Source organism: Stigmatopora argus, chromosome 3 (genome assembly GCF_051989625.1).
Source record: "Stigmatopora argus isolate UIUO_Sarg chromosome 3, RoL_Sarg_1.0, whole genome shotgun sequence".
NCBI lineage: Eukaryota > Metazoa > Chordata > Actinopteri > Syngnathiformes > Syngnathidae > Stigmatopora > Stigmatopora argus.
The window spans coordinates 13019675-13035956 of NC_135389.1; the positions used below are offsets into that span (position 1 = coordinate 13019675).

General features: G+C 40.4%; 4 protein-coding genes across 9 annotated transcripts in view; all 4 read right to left on the reverse strand.

Annotated features, from left to right (window-relative positions):
- Window positions 1–472: 472 nt before the first annotated feature.
- On the reverse strand, window positions 473–3122 carry cox5aa (cytochrome c oxidase subunit 5Aa). The gene is made up of 5 exons (XM_077597341.1): window positions 2949–3122; window positions 2046–2162; window positions 1105–1226; window positions 922–1035; window positions 473–843 (listed from the first exon to the last, which is right to left on the reverse strand). The coding sequence occupies exons 1-4, from the start codon at window positions 3019–3021 to the stop codon at window positions 922–924; spliced, it is 426 nt and encodes a 141-aa protein (XP_077453467.1). The 5' UTR covers window positions 3022–3122; the 3' UTR covers window positions 473–843.
- Window positions 3123–3623: 501 nt separating this feature from the next.
- LOC144071574 (ribonuclease P protein subunit p25-like protein) lies at window positions 3624–5389 on the reverse strand. The gene has a single exon (XM_077596804.1). It carries the CDS (start codon window positions 5165–5167, stop codon window positions 4604–4606), a length of 564 nt encoding a protein of 187 aa, XP_077452930.1. The 5' UTR covers window positions 5168–5389; the 3' UTR covers window positions 3624–4603.
- A 1545-nt stretch (window positions 5390–6934) lies between these two features.
- LOC144071060 (protein mono-ADP-ribosyltransferase PARP6-like) lies at window positions 6935–14189 on the reverse strand. 3 transcript variants are annotated; one of them, XM_077595796.1, is made up of 23 exons: window positions 14089–14189; window positions 13966–14035; window positions 13303–13371; window positions 13122–13219; window positions 11985–12045; window positions 11816–11906; window positions 11678–11744; window positions 11471–11614; window positions 11261–11402; window positions 10496–10627; window positions 9731–9826; window positions 9570–9662; window positions 9367–9492; window positions 9198–9263; window positions 9059–9126; window positions 8321–8369; window positions 8066–8178; window positions 7914–7986; window positions 7706–7775; window positions 7550–7629; window positions 7410–7467; window positions 7245–7329; window positions 6935–7165 (listed from the first exon to the last, which is right to left on the reverse strand). In XM_077595796.1, exons 2-23 carry the CDS (start codon window positions 13966–13968, stop codon window positions 7045–7047), a joined length of 1905 nt encoding a protein of 634 aa, XP_077451922.1. In that variant the 5' UTR covers window positions 13969–14035; window positions 14089–14189; the 3' UTR covers window positions 6935–7044. The 3 variants fall into 3 exon arrangements, with proteins under 3 accessions (XP_077451922.1, XP_077451923.1, XP_077451921.1); XM_077595797.1 differs by having other exon boundaries at window positions 13122–13216; window positions 13966–14023; window positions 14089–14178; XM_077595795.1 differs by having other exon boundaries at window positions 13966–14023; window positions 14089–14178.
- LOC144071059 (potassium/sodium hyperpolarization-activated cyclic nucleotide-gated channel 3-like) overlaps window positions 13994–16282 on the reverse strand; it is a 29284-nt gene continuing 26995 nt past the window's right edge. The window contains exons 15-18 of one of the 4 annotated variants that reach the window (XM_077595791.1): window positions 15103–15241; window positions 14406–14483; window positions 14089–14204; window positions 13994–14023 (exon numbers count right to left, since the gene is read on the reverse strand). The gene's annotated coding sequence lies outside the window, so the exon portion shown is untranslated. Of the gene's footprint in view, window positions 14024–14088; window positions 14286–14405; window positions 14484–15102; window positions 15242–16282 lie in introns of those variants that run through there. The other 3 variants (XM_077595793.1, XM_077595790.1, XM_077595789.1) reach the window with 3 other exon arrangements.

Sequence of the window (16282 nt, forward strand, 5' to 3'; positions counted from 1 at the left end):
GCCCGCACAAGAAGCTGTAGTTGAGCCGACATTTTGTTGCACCTCTCAGGTATGACAGTAGGGGCCAGTCACATAAACCCTCTATTAGAAATCAAAGAATGAACCTGTAGAATTAAAGTAGTATTAGGTTTGACATAAAGACCCAAATAATAATCTAACTAAGACTGCAATTTTCTTGCTCCTTTTCTATTCGTTCTTTAAATTTTGTTCCAGTGGTGAGAATAAATTGTTTTGCAATACGCAAACACCTCTACCTTAATTCATTCACTCTCAATGACAATTATTATAAACATCAAATACATTTCAAGGGAGGACTGACATTGACTAATCATGGTTTACTGCCATTGACATCAATAGATGTCCATTCCAATTCCATGGAGGACTGGCAGCGATCAAACTCTCTGCAATACTTCTCAGTCAAACTGGATTTGAACACTTATGGTCGTCTACAAGTGCAAATAATGTGCCAATGTTCCATTTGAACACTTTTATTTGATCAGTGAATGAAAGCCATGAACAGATGCATGTCGAATAGCTTAACAAAGTGAAAATGCTGGCCTCTAGTGGCAACAAGCAAAACACACGAAAGCACATCTAAATAAACATCGTCTTCCACTAATGAACATGAAATCAATTGATTCTTTCCAGAAGTGCATCATTTTCCATTTTAAATCCAGTATTCTGAAATGGTGAGCTGTGTTGCAGATAAACTGTCCTTTATTGGGTTCATCAATATTTTACAAGCAAAAGAACTTCATAAAGGCAAAATTAAATAGACGGATTAAGCAAACATGTAAGTACACAGACTCTGCGTTCTGAGGACATCCGCGGCGACTGCTTTATCTGGAAAACAACAAAATAAAATCGAGTAAACTGATATTGAGTGGCAGAGCAATGAAAATGCCAGTTCCAATAACTTACTTATACTTTATCAATGCCGAGCTCTTCCGGTGTCGAGATTCCGAGCTCGTCTAATGTCGGCCGAAGTTCTTGAAGAAGGTATGGGTAGATCTCTTTGTGCGGGCCGGCTTTGTCCTGTAGAAGCCATCGTCGGTGGGACCAGTTTAGCAATAAATCAAATGAGGACAAGCAGCGTCTTCTCACCTTGACGGCTTCCAGAATTCGGACTGCGCTGGCCAAGTCGTTTAACCTCCGACAAGCTCGTAGTGCCGCCTCGAGAATCTTTGGCTCAGGTACGAGGTCGTAACCAATCAACGTGTTCATTCCTGGACACACACGTCATACTAAAATCACTTGCAGTGGCAGATGAAATGCAAATTATTCAACATGACACACTGTAATGAATAATGTGTTTTCTGTCCCGTAGAGAGGCCTTTTCTTTTACTTTTAAACGTTTTATTTGAATAGAATGTTCACAAAATGGCACCGTGAGATTGTGTTCTTTGCATTGAAATAAGACTGGAAAAAGTGTCAGTGGTCTTACATTCAGAGTCTTGACATTATACACATTCACAATGGTAGATGGCGCCAGATATCTTCAAAGTGAATGCTAAACACTATAAAAATTGAATTTGGTGTTCAAAAAGTCTTTTTTCAAACTTGAGTCTTGATAAAGAGTGGGTCGTCTTACGTTCGGGCCAATACAGTAATTAAGGCGTGTGTGGGTTTCAGTCTTAACGCATTTTGTAGCAATCCTAACTCTTAAATGTAAATGCACCTTACTTGATTTTTTTGAGTCATGTCAGGCAATTAAACTGGATAACAAATTGGGAAAAAAGTGTTGGTGGATTTTTATTATGCTTTATACTATAATTAGCAGGCTTATTTCAAAATTTTTCCAAAGACGTTCAGTTTTTTTCTCTCCACAGCTTACCTTCTTTGTTGTACTACTACTGTACTTTAAAAAAAAATAGTCACACTACTGTCATAAACGTTATTCATATTTCATTGGAGTTCAACATTTACTGTTAAATAAAACTTGAACCTGTGATATGTACAGTAAGTGTGGAAAAACTGAGATTTGTATTCGGATTCTGCACCCAGAAACGAATGAAAAAAAGAAGTATTTTTCAGTGTTAATTTACCTTTTCTCAGTTCCCAGGCGTCGATATCCTGCTTGTTGAAGTACGTGACCCAACGTGCGTCAAACTCCTCATCCGTCTCCTGTTTCCCATGTGAATAGCACCTTGAGGCCAACAAACCTGTGAGATGAGACACATACATATCATTAACAATACAGCTAAGTGACTGGCAGCTAGGAGTCCAATATATTTGTACTGGGAGGGATGGCACCCATCAATTGCATTGAAACATGGTCAGTTAAAGCCAATACTCCATGATTAAATAAACTGAACATGGTCAGTTAAAGCCAATACTCCATGATTAAATAAACTGGACGACTATCGTTGTCAATGGGTGGTACAAGGTCTTCCTATAGTGGCTAATGTACCCTAAACTAAAACATTTAACTCAACCAATACATGTTCCTAAAAATGAATGCCTATTGCTGTGAAGGGCGTCCCGTTTAGAAGTACTACCCATAATTTAAAATATATTTTTTTTTACCATTAATAAATACACGTGAGGGCATCACACCTAAACGACATACAAATATTTTGTGAGGACGAGGTGAAGGGACTAAAGGAGGCTTGAGCTCGCTTGGTTGAAGGTGTTAGCATTAGCCGCACTACTACTAGGCCCCACACATTAGCCTTTCAACTGGGTCACGGCAAGGACACGGATAGAACGGAGCGAACCAACCGGGCGCTAACAATCCAGAAACCCCCCCAATGGCACATCTTGAACGGGACTTGATAGCTTGCATTCACAGTCCTTGACGTGAAAGAGATACCGGCGTTTTTTAAGACTCGGCAAGTTGCACTCGCTAACTTGAACTAGCACAGGAGTCGTTAGGGTTACAGTTAGTTCTAATATAGCTATTCCAGCTCTAAGATGAACGAAACATGGCAAATGATAGGCATAAATACCTTGGCAAGCCGGTTTCGTGCGGGTCAAACTCCGAACACCGGAGAAAGACAGACGGAGGACTGCTCTGAACATGATGCAGGACAGCCAGGCGGCGACCGACCGGTCAGTTGCAGGGGCAGGAAACTCAGGCAAAGCCGCCGCCTACCCGTGGGGTGACGTCTCCAGTCCCTGGTGCGCATGTGCAGTTTTCCCCCGCGAAATTGACCTAGAAATCAATATTATATCACATACTTGAAGCTAGATATTTGGGTGCGCGGTTTTTATAAACGTCAGAGATGCAGTAAATATAGTGCATACTTAATAATAATTATAAAATTAACCTAAAATACATAAAAAATAACCTAAATCATATCTGCACTAACACATTCAAGTGGAGAAAATCACTCACTTTTCCATCAATTACAATATGGCGAACTCGAGAAGTTCCCCGATGCAAGATGTCTGCCAGTAACCTTCGCCGCCAAGATTGCAACGACAGTCATCCTCATATTCTCAGCATTTTAGAAAATAATAATGATAATAAAATAAAATATTTTCACACAGTTGCGGTAAACGTCTAATAAGTAGGCCTAACTATATGGTTTTAATGTTAGCCAGATAGCTATAATTCCTGAAAAATATTTTCAGTGGCATGTAATAAACAAACTAATTAGTTCATTAGTTGCCTACTTTTTTATTCATCTGTAAACATTAAATAAGTTCAACAAGCATTGCCCAATAAATTTGAATATGTATTACAAAATGTCTTTTCCATATTGGATCACGCTTTAAGATAAAAAAAAAAGTCCAGCGCTACTGATAAACTACCATAAAACATAAATTGGTTGCAATTTTTTGGCAGTCAATGCAGCCTGAATTTTAGAACATATGATAAATAACAGTAAATGCTGGATTTCATCCCTGCTTGTGGTTTTCCAAGCAGAAGACCCCAGTTCCTGCAAGTGAAATGCAAACAACATCCAGGTCATGAGATTGAGTGTCATATCGGCCCGTTACTTTTAATCCATTGAAAAGTGGGAGGGATACAGAGCATAAAAATGGTTGTCATTACGATTCGTTTCACCTAAAAATTGAGCTCATGCCCCAATAATTATCGAGCTGTGCGTAACTCAAGGTTGTCACGGACTTCTCCTTCATTCGCCCGCTGGGTTGTGCCTGACGTTATCACTGATGGTATTGGCCTGACTTTGCGACGTTCGTGGAGACAAGGACAATTAAACCCACTAAAACCATCTTATTCATTCATTTTCTGAACTGCTTTATCCTCACTATGGTCGCAGGGGGTGCTGGAACCTAACCCAGCTAATTACAGGCACCTGAATCCGTGGGCAGCCAATCAAGGGGCACGAGGAGACAGACAACCATTCATATTCATACCTAGGGGCAATTTAAAGAGTCCAATCACCCTAACATGAATGATTTTGGAATGTGTGAGGAAACGGGAGTACCCGGAGAAAACCCACGAGAACATGCAAACTCCACACAGGTGGATCGACCTGGATTTGAACCCAGGACCCCAGAGCTGTGAGGCCGACGCGCTAACCACTCAAGCCGCTGGGCCACAAAAACACCTTAATTGACACCCATTTCTTTGCCTTCTTGCCCATAAATCTATATTCAGGATAATTTAGGAGACCATGGCACACATTTTTCTTTACTTTTCCGTGCAGAGTTTCTTGGGGGGTGTTGGGCAGTGAGGCGGTCTGAGCGAGGTTTTGCATATCCATGTGCTGTGTGTGGGAACGCTGGCTGATTGAGGGGGCTGGTATCCAGGCTCCTGAGGATTGAGGGGGTCTTTGGAGAGCAGAATACAGATCGCAGGGACTGTCCTCTGAACGGTTCTTCCTGGTGCTCTATCTTGCGATCCATCCAAAACCTCATTCACGGTCTTGTAGTAGAGCTTCGACACCTGGTGGAGTCCTTCCACTTTCCGTTTGAGGATCTCCACGCAGGTGACAGTCTTGGTGAGACCTCTGTCCGAGCCCGTGAAGACCACTTGCCTCGGTGGCCGCCCGTGCTTGTCTTTCCCTTCTCCATGCATGCGAGCGGTGGCGAAGCGTAGTAAATTGCGGATCTTGCTTCCTTCTTTCACCCTCATGTGGAGGAAGTCTGCGACAAGTCCCGGAATGGGAAAGGGACCGCCGTCGTCTGTCCGTCTCACTATCCCGAAGTCGTGTGATGTACTCGGACTCACCGTTTGAAGCGCACGTTCTGTCATGGTTCAAAAAGTCATCAAAAAAAACAAGTCTTTCTCCCAGCCTTCAGCTTTGAATAGTTGGTGTGTTTTGATGGAGAGTTCCTCAAAAGTGATCGGTTTTGTCATTCAAACTCCATCCAGAATTCCTCCGTTGTTAGATGAGCGCAAATGACAAAGAAAAGGGAGGTTTCTCCGTCTGATCCCTCTGACGTGAAGGAAAAGGGGTCTTTGCGCTGTTGGACGTGGAGGACAGCTGATGCCCACAAACGCACGAGGCTCTCGGAGTGGAGTGCTACGATGAGCTCTTAAAGGCACATGCGACATTTTTGCCTGGTTGAATTCCCTCATTAACGTCGTTCACCGGGTTTGCGAGGGAACTTCTGCGAGACCCCGAAGCCTCAGTGCAGTTGCTGAAATGAAGCGCTTGAATACACACGATTTAAACACATGCAATGAGGCATACACTTGCAAATATTTGAAACTCCAACCATTGATCATTTTACACACGTTTTAATGTTTCCGTTCGATTCAATTAGAGCCTGTCTCATTCTCCGTGCTTTAAAAAAATATTTTGCAATATTTACAAATAGCCATTTGGTATTTAGGAAATGTCATCCTTTAGGCTAAGTCAGACATTTGTCCTCTTTTTTGTCAGTCAGTCAGTCACTCACTCAGTCACCCGCTGGGCTGACCCAGAAAAAGCGAGCCACTTTTGGGCTTCTTGTAAATCATTGTGAACATTTAAACCTTGGAGCGGCTATCATCTTTTTTTCCCCCGTTTGTGAAAGCAACAAAACAGGTTTGTCCGCAGATGCCAACAATGCTGGCGGAGGAACATTGGGGAGGCAGCTGCGGGGCTCATGTGGAAGCACAATGGTGTTATAATGTTGCCTTTCTGCCTCATGGGGTGGGATGCATCTCCTGTTATTTGCTGATATGAGCAATGAGCACACTCTTGTCATTTTGTTATCCATTGTGGGTTTTAAATGTGGCTTTTCGTGGATGCGGCTTTTTTCTCATTTGAAGTTATGAATATACAACAATTTGGAATATTCTTTACTCAGAAAAAACGAACTTTATAGATGATTTTTTTACGTGTTTTCACTAAGCAGGGCAATTTCAATTGCATTCACTACCTTGATGGAAAAAATGAAGGATATAATATGATGAAGATTCATTCATCATCCGTACCGAGCATCCTCGCAAAGGTTGCAGGGATCGCCGGAGCCTATACCATGTCTTTAGGCGAAAGACGGAATTATCCTAGACTGGACGCCAGGTAGCTTTTGGGCAGAAAGAGACATTCGCACTCACAATCATACTGCCACAGAGCGAGAATCGATTCTACTCCCCCAAGTCAGTCAACCACACCAACAGTTGGCATTAATGAATAGGAATATAATCATTTTTTTCATTCATTTTTTCAACTGCTTTATCCTCACTAAGGTCGCGGGGGGTGCTGGTGTACAGCCACTCACACTCATACCTAGGGAGAAAACCGGAGTACCCAGAGAAAACCCATGCAGGCCCAGGGAGAACATGCAAACTCCACACAAGGTGGACCGACTTGGATTTGAACCCAGGACCCCAGACTGCGAGGCCGACACGTTAACCACTAGTCCGCCAGGCCGCCTGATTAGAATATAATATATTAAAAAATATAAAATAAACATGGTACGTATTAGTTTTCATCTTGTCAGAAGAAGCTGTTGAAAAAATGCTTTTCCATAGGACCTAAAATTTCGAACGACAATTGTTTTTATACTTTTGAATCAAGAAAAGTTTTTGTGTGTTTACTGTTCATCAAGGCACCACTGTATACTAATTTCAAATACAAAAATAAAACACATTTTGAGAGTCCACTCCGCAGATAAATTCAGAGTAAATATTCTTATCTGTTATCCACCATTTGGGGTATTCATTCTTCCGGCCTTAGTTGCAAGGACATCTAAAATTTGGTTCAGGATTTCGTCCTCCTGGGTGTTGATGTGGACGTCTCCCACGCAACCGTTTTCGTACCTACGATAAAAAAAAAAGCGTGTTGCGTTGAACGGAATGGAACGGAAGATTGGATTTTGTGGCGTAAGGTTGTTCTTACACAAAGAGGAAACGTGTGCACACGTGGTCGGACACGGGGCACACCCAGATGTTGCCGTGTTTTTTAAGGTCCTTCGATGTTATGACTGTGAAAATACCTCATGTCAAAGACATTTCACTAGCGCTCATAAGTGAATTTTGAAAGGATCATATTTCTTAGATGTACCCTCGCAAAGTGCAACACAGTTTAGATTTCTGCTTTGAAGAAACCTGCCAGGGAGATCCTACAATGAGGAGAAAAGATAAAGTAAAGTTGAGCAATAGAATATGAATGAATATTAGTATACATATATAAAAGTGATTGACCTTTTGGATGATGTTCATGCGATTGTGTTTCTTCAGGAGTTCTTCTTTGCTGAGTATCTGATGTTGTCCTTTGCCCATGTCTGGAACAAAAAATAAAGGTTGCTATCCAAAGAATACATTCTCGTAAAATAAAATAAAATTGAAGTGTATTCATACCAGAATATCCAAATGATATGCTTGAAACGGGGCTTAAATAGATGCCTTTGCCGTATGCAGCTCCGTGGATCTTTTAAAAAAGAGAATAAAAAATGGCTGGTAAAGCTGAGCAAAAAGCCCTGAAAATAAAGTCTTACTTTTTTGCATTTACAAAAAAATTGATTGATGATCTTCCCTTTTATAAATGAAACAACCAATCCGACCTTACCTGGAACTTTGTGTTGGAGGCATTCACAAGTCCGTTTCTTAAAATTGAATGCCAGTTTTCAATGTGGGAACCACTGAGAAGGAAGAATTGATTATCACGAGGAATCAGAACTATGATCCTTATACATAGGAGACGTAAGCAAATATTCTTACTGGAACGCAAAGGTGCTTCCGTAGAGTTTGCGTGCAGTTTGAAAACGAGCCTCTTTGGATGGAGGGCTGCTGATGAGCAGGAACTGGTGAGGCGTGTGCATGAATGGCAGATGCTATTGGGCAGCGAGGACAGAAAGAGGTATGTGTCGTAAGTACGGTCAGTTCTACAAATACTGTAGTATGTATACTCTCTAACATCTATGCTACTTTTACAGTATGTACTGCTAATGTTAATCAAAGACTGCACTGCCGTACCCTGTTTGCTGGAAGCTTGACAATATGAGATCTGTTGCTGGATAAAATCCTGAACATATGAACAAATGAGCTGAGAATCACTCTGAGTGGCGACGTGCCATATAAAAAGTAATAAAGGCAATCACTGACTGAATTCTCAAATGCTTGAACTCATCGATTGCTACCCGATGTTGGAAACTAACGCTGAATGATCACTGTTGGCCTCTCACGGCCAAAATGGAATGGACACCTCATGTTATTTAAAAAAATGAAACTTCATAGCCACACAGTTTAATTGAATTGGGCGTCAATTGTTGTGAATGGTAGTCAATGAGTTAAATACATAGCATTAAAATCAATGTTACAGTGCTTTACCATAGTGCATTTCTGTTTTGATTCATTTAAATGTTATTTCGTTTTTATAAATGAATACATTTATAAATTCTTAAAAAGGAACGTCGCAGGGCACCTATAGACAAACGACCATTCACACACAGGATGATACCTAGGGGCGATTTGGGGTGCTCAATTAGCCTATGCGTGTTATCGGAATGGGGAGACCAGAGTACTCGGAGAAAACCCACACAGGATTGAACCCTCTATCTCAGCACTGTGAAAACCACTCATACCAGTTAAAGGTCTTAAGAGTGAACTGTAGTAACCCCTGTCCCTGAAAGGGTCAATATCGCTCATTACTAAAATATCTTGTGAGTTGACACACACAATTAAAAAGTGATTAATTTGCCCCGTCTTACTTACCATTGCAGCAAAGGAATAGCAAGAGGGTCAATCGCATCCATCTGCTTCTTTATTTCAGAATACGAACCCTGCATGCAGATTGAACGATGACAATCAAGTCAAGCCGAGACAAAAATCATAACAAAGGTGTAAGATTGACCTGTGGCATCTTCCTAATCAGCAGAACAGCATCCAAGGCTTTTTCTAGCCTCTCATAGCTCTTTCTCTGCAGAAAAGGGAAAAAAATAATGTCAACAATATCCGCCAGTGAAAAAAAGAAGAACCTCAAAGTGGCGATTTTTGATGGGTAGCAAAATCTGACAGGATACCTTGGGACAAAAGGCCAGCGTTTTTGGGTTTGTGGGATCGACGACAGACGGATAGGGCTCGAAGATGATGCTTTTGCGGGACGACTGCAGAGCTGCCCTGCACATCGTCACCAGCAAGTCGACCACCTGTCAAACGGATTAACGTCATCTTAAAAAATACGATCCACCCAACGTATTCGGCAATCAATGGAAACGACGTTGACCTCCGCGCCGGTTGCCGCCTCTTCCGTGGCCCCCCACACGGTCCCCATGGCGTGAAAGGAAAAGACACACAGTTCGCGGGAGCAGACGGCAGGCTGGCGATACCACAAAGGTGGAACGTGTTGATTGCTTTGTCGGCATTCTCACATGTGGTTTTGTTTACCTTTAACAGGGGGCCGTGCTGGAAAACATGGCGCTCGTCACAAATCACGCAATACTCGTTCAACGTGGGTATTCTCTGCTCTGCGTATCTCATAACCTGCGGGCAAATTCAAGTGCATGTGTGTGGATGATAAATAAAAGTGTGTGGGTAATAAATCAATCATGATGCTCAACCTGTTTAATGCTTAAAATGAGTTATTGGGGAAATGCAAGAAGTGGTCCAGAATAAAAAAAATAAAATCAACCTGAAGTGACTAGGAAATGTCATAAAATCATCACAAAGTGACACAAACTTAATTGAACATGTTTGAAAATGCTCCAAAATCTACATAAAGTGACCCTAAATATACACGAAATGACTGTAGTCAAGTCAACTAATTAACGGGAAGTAATTCAAAATCGTTTCAAGTTTATTGTCAAGCAAGAACGCATTCTCATGCAACTTTTCCAGCTCTTCTGGTCACTATACATTTCTGTAAAGTGCATTCGTTATCAAGTGCCTCTTTTTTATTTTAAAAATTCGGAAGAGAGACATGTCAATTCATTTAGATCTCCAATTTCAAACAATAAAATCGCAAATCCAAATCCCCCTTCGCAAGACAAGCAAGTACAAGAGTTTTTTTTTAAATATGGTTTTGCCACATGTGACCCCAAAGCAACATTCACAAATGCATGGTACTATAGAGCTGACCTGACTCAAAACTTCTTGTTTAAAAACCAACAAACCGAATGTAGAGATTTCCTCTAATATTTTAATTAGCTTTACCTGCGCCAAGAAGCCATGTTGCAGAGTTGGGGTGGTCTTACAGTGCCCTATGGCCTGAGAGAAGAACAGTAACTCTATCAGCTGCTTGGTGCTGAGCTGAGATGATGACTTGACTCCTGACACCATCACCCTCTGTGGAGTAAAACGTACAAAATAACCTCCAGTCATAGAACATTAGACAACTGACCTTTTGCAAAAGCTCCGCCCACTTAGATACTGTTGCTACTCTGTCACGCTTTCTGACCCCGACGGTAAAATCCATGGGGGCAAATCTACGATTACAAATCAGAGAAATTTAATACTTTTTTTTTCCTAATTTGATAAACAGTAAATGTACAAATACTATCATCAGTAAACGTGCAAAATAACCTCAAGTCGGATTGGATTGGATTGGATTGGATAACTTTATTCATCCCGTATTCGGGAACTTTAGGACTTTAGACAACTGATCTTTTGCAAAAGCTCCACCCACTTAGATACTGTTGCTACTCTGTCACGCTTCGGAACCCTGACGGTAAAATCCATTATACAATTACAAATCAGAAAATTTCATTTGATTTTTTCTCAATTGGATAAACAGTATTTTCCTCACTGAAATTAGTATGAGAAAGGTGGTGTCTGTCCATTTATAAGTCTTAATCATATCAGTAGTAGATCCTGAAATTTTCCCTTCAGGTTTTGATGTGCCACCCCAAGATTTTAACTGTTTCTGAGACCCAATTACAAAGAAGTTTTTCGTGTTGTGTGTCTATCACAAGCACTGACCTTTCCACTAGGCGTGTAAGTGAACAGTTCTCCAGACGGGTTCTTGATGTTGTAAGATGTTGTGTGACTGGCGAAATGATTCAGTTTAATGGCGGGCAAAACAATCCTTCCCCTCCGGCTGCGTTCTTGAAGTGCGTTAGTTCTATGGAGCAGGGGGAGATGATCAGAAAAGCCTTTATAACATCAGATAATATGTAGTAGTATACGCACTTTGGCAGCCATATGCTAAGTCTTGCGCGGAATTTTTTTATGCTTCCACCAGGCCTGAACCAGCTGTGCCTTCTTTTTTGTCTCACAATGACGTTGTCATTTGTCAGATGGTTCCACTCTTGGGATATGAAGATGGTCAAAAGACTGAGGAACAGTAGTGCAAAGATTAACCTTTCGGGTCGAATATGAGCATCAAATAAAACTTACTTTTGCAGTTGTTTTCCCAAATTGAAATGTTCTCTACCGGACGGCTGAAACACTTCAACGGTGGGTTCTATGATGAGAAATATACATCATGTAGAAATCTGATGCTCCTAGGTCGGTCTGCGTGGTGCAGAGTCTCACCAGGTCCACCAAGATACTGCGATAAAGAGAAGTGAAGGCGGACAACAATGGGCTCCTCTGGGTTTATGCGCCAAGCCTTTGCCACTTCCTCCTGGGAACAATCAAAACAATGTATAATAATTGACTATATCACTGAAATTCACTGTCGTTGATGTCATTTTCAACTTACATGCAAAATATTTGCGTTAATGTTCAGATCAACATCCACTTGATCGATTGATCGGTACTCCCTGTAAAAGTTACAATGAAGGCATGACATAGTTAAGATTCCAGCGACAGCAACTAAGGTCAATAAATCGCAACTAAAATAACGCAATGTCACTGGTTATCTTAGCATATGCATTGTCTTGTTTAAGATGGACATTTAGCACATGTAGATCATGGAGCTTTTCTTTAATTGCTGCAGGTAGTCATAATCTTATCAATACGCGGGAGCACGGAGAGGGACAGGAACAGGCTGAATAAGCTGGTCAGGAGGGCCAGCTCTGTTCTGGGCTGTCCTTTGGACTCTGTGGAGGAAGTGGGAGAGCGGAGGATGCTGAGCAGGATGATGTCCATCATGGACAGCACCTCCCACCCCCTGCATGAGTCTGTGGAGTCCCTCCGAAGCTCCTTTAGCAATAGACTGCGGCACCCTCATTGCAGGAAGGAGCGCTCCCGCAGATCCTTCCTCCCATCAGCTGTCAGGCTCTTTAACAAAAAAATGGCTGGGTGTTAAGACCTACCGTATGCATGCATGTACATTTATGTGTATGTATGTATGTATATATGTCCTAAGCAACACGCTTATTTAATTATATATTTATTCATATATTTATTTCTTGACCTACTTATTACCTATCTATTACCTATCTATTTATGTCTAAAATGCCTTTCCTATTCCTGCATCCTCACCCTCTTGCCACTGGAACAACGAAATTTCCCGAATACGGGATGAATAAAGTTATCCAATCCAATCCAATCCAATTAATCACACTGGGTGAGCAATTTTTATTACTTTATCCATTTATTTAACGTGAAATACATCGTATGAACAATTTGTTGGCAACCTTGATATCGTCTTGTATAAATGATTAGTAAAAATTGGGTTTGTGATTGTTTTGGAATTTTAGTTGCTTCTTTGAAATCACTCTTTTATATGGTTATAAGTTTGCGATGGGTTTGTACAAATTGGGGGGGGAAATACATTTGGAAGACTTTCAAATTCAGGTCATTGGGACTCACAAACAAAAATATGTGATCAGGACAATCAAGATAATAATAAACATTACTGCTGTGTCATATGAGTGATTGTTTAGGCATTTACCTAATGGTGACGGAGTGATACGAATACAGGTTCCTGATTGTCTCAACGTCTCGGTCCAAATGAGGATGGCAGGCCGGCTCGATGAAACAGCTCTCCTGCTAGGATGAGTACAAACATGTCATTCCAAGTCATCATGAAGAAAAAAAAAGGTGGTTTTCAGCATTTTCAAAATGTTGTTTACATCTGTGATTTCCTCTTCCTCTGAATCCAAGTCTTCCTCACTTTCACTCAGGTGATGCCAGTCAGATTCCTGAACAAGTAAAGGGGAAATTCAATGTTTTAGCTTTTGTTCATTTCCCCCTCCCAGTCCAAATAGATTGGAAGTCTATCATCATCAAAGGCACTGAAATGTGACCATTCACAGCCTGTCTTTCTACTATAAATGAATTGGATGTTTACATTAAAAAACTTTGAAAATAAATCTACCTTGGAGTGTTACTTGGGGCCATAATCAGTGTGTATATCTGATTTTTGATTTTAAACTTATAACTCTACTTAAAAATATAATAATGAATCACAATATATATATGCATATATATACACACACATACATATATATATATATATATATATATATATATATATATATATATATATATACATATATACATATATATATACATATATATATACATATATATACATATATACATACATATATACATACATATATACATATACATATATACACACATATATATATATATATATATATATATATATATATATATACACAAAGGATGCTAAAAAAACTCAAGTTGGATCATTTGTATATCAAGGCACACTGCTCATAAGAATGTGAATTAGTAATATAAAGTACAGTACAAAGATGTTCTGGACTCACCATGTGCAGCAATTTTACACTTGATTAACAGCGAACACCTTTCAATATTCTGTGAGTACTGAAACAAACACTAGAATTAGAATTTTATACATCTCTGTTTGTTCTATCCAACTTAGACCTCACCTCCTTTCACAGAAAAATCCTCATCTTCCACAATTCCCACACAGCAACGAATCGATGATTCCATCCACAGAGATCTGGACTGCTCCTTGTTTGATGACCGGGTTATTAACGGGACTCTAGTGCGATGTGAACAACAGAATGTCACAGAATCGGTCGCACGATTGGTTGCAGGTAGGCGCCGGCCGGCCTCGCGTGACCTCCAGAAGGAAAGAGCCACAAATGCACCATGTGGTTTTGCCTCCTGATTTCGCACCGTATTTGCATGAATCCCAGTCCAAACGTCCTTCCTTGAAAACTTTTAAGACAAATTGACATACCTTGTTCCACCCCCCGTCTGAATGTGAGCATCCTCAGTCTGACCTTAATCTTCAGTTAGCCGCCTGCTGCTCCACAGTCTGCTCAGATTACACACTTGTGAGACCTCCCTACATGTGTGCTTTTTCATTAAGTGCTTTTCTCAGCATACGATAATCCAATTAAAAGTGTGTTTGGTAGCGGTGTGCCGTTTGCCCCCTTGCTCATTAGTCCCTTTTGGGACAGTGGTGGCTACCCCAGGCATCTATTTAAAAGTTTTCATTAGTTTAACCTCTTGACTGCCAACCCGGGTCACAGAGTATGGCTTGTGGTAGTTAATAAAAGCAGGAAAATTGGCTAAAGTTGACATTGAAAACACCATTTCAACTAGCTGTTAATGGCAGACAGAGAATTTAACTAAAAATGAAATGAAAGGGAATAAAATGTGGAATGGCAGCCTGCCGATTGAGCGGTTTTGCAAATGGGCCTCACAGTTCTGGTGTTGAGGGTTTGAATCTATGTTGGTCCTTCTCTGTGGAGTTTGCATGTTTTTTCCAGGGGGGCATGGGTTTCTCCGGGTACTCTGGTTTCCTCCCACTTTCCAAAAACATGGATAATAGGCTGTTTTAACAATTTAAATTGCCCCTAGGTATGAGTGTGGCCAGGTCACCTTGGTGAAAGAGATCTGGTTAAATAAATAAAATGATCTGAACCGCTTACCTTCACAAGGGTCGTGTGGGGTGTTGGAGCCCATCCCAGTTGACTATGGGAAGTAGGCGGGGGGCAGCCTGAACTAAACACCCTATCACAGCATACAACAAGACGGACCATTCACACTTGTACCTAGGTCCAATTTAGACTGAAAAGAGAGACAAAAAACTATTTGTGCATGAAAGGGTTAAAAGTTGATGCATCAGTTGAAATAGTTCAATAACCTCAATTTTTTTTAACTGATGGCACTACTTTAGTTGTTGTTTTGGCTCTTTTATTTTTTCTTGTGCATTTAAAGAACGTCAATTCAAGTCTAGGACAGTATTTCTCCACTTCCAATAATCATCCACAAGGGGTCACTGTTGATAAAAGTATTTGGTTTAAAGATGCTCAAATTAATTCAGCAGTTTCATCGCATATAAGCTTCAAGCATAATCATACTGCATTTTTTTAAAGGGAACATCCTACTCACTCATTTCTCTTTCAAATGTGTGTGCATTTACCACGTGACCACTTGTATGATATTAGTTTTTCCCCTCAACATTTATGACTGAAACATTAGAGAGGCAATTAACTTTCATCAAGGATGAACTAAAGCATACATGCAATTGTCGGAATGTAATGTCAAAGATTTTCTTGGTGACATGACATAGTGGAGGATGACTATTTTTGAAGAGGGTTCATCACATGACACTTCTCTGACATGTTGGTCAACTACTGTATATTGGCTACAATATGTTATGCACAAAATGTATAAAGCATCAATGTCACTGGTTATCTTAACATATGCATTGTCTTGTTTAAGATGGACATTTAGCACATGTAGATAATGGAGCTTTTCTTTAATTGCTGCAGGTAGTCATAATCTTATCAATAATTTGTCTTAGGGTTTGATATAATAATAATTGTCTTCCAAAATAGTTAAGATACATTTATTGGGGCCTTGAGTAGCAGGTGACCAAACTACTTTTGAGATGCAACGTCATTTAAAAATTACTTTTTTGTTTCCGAGATCACCAAAAACAGCAATCAATAATGAAAAGCTCCAGACAAAAGTGTAACATGATGCAACAAATTTACACTACAAAAATGTACATTTAAAGGAATACAACCCAGAAATTAAAACATTAAGTTCAATTCAATTTCTTAAAAAATGCCACGCTTTCTCGTGTTGAGCTTGCTAGAACAT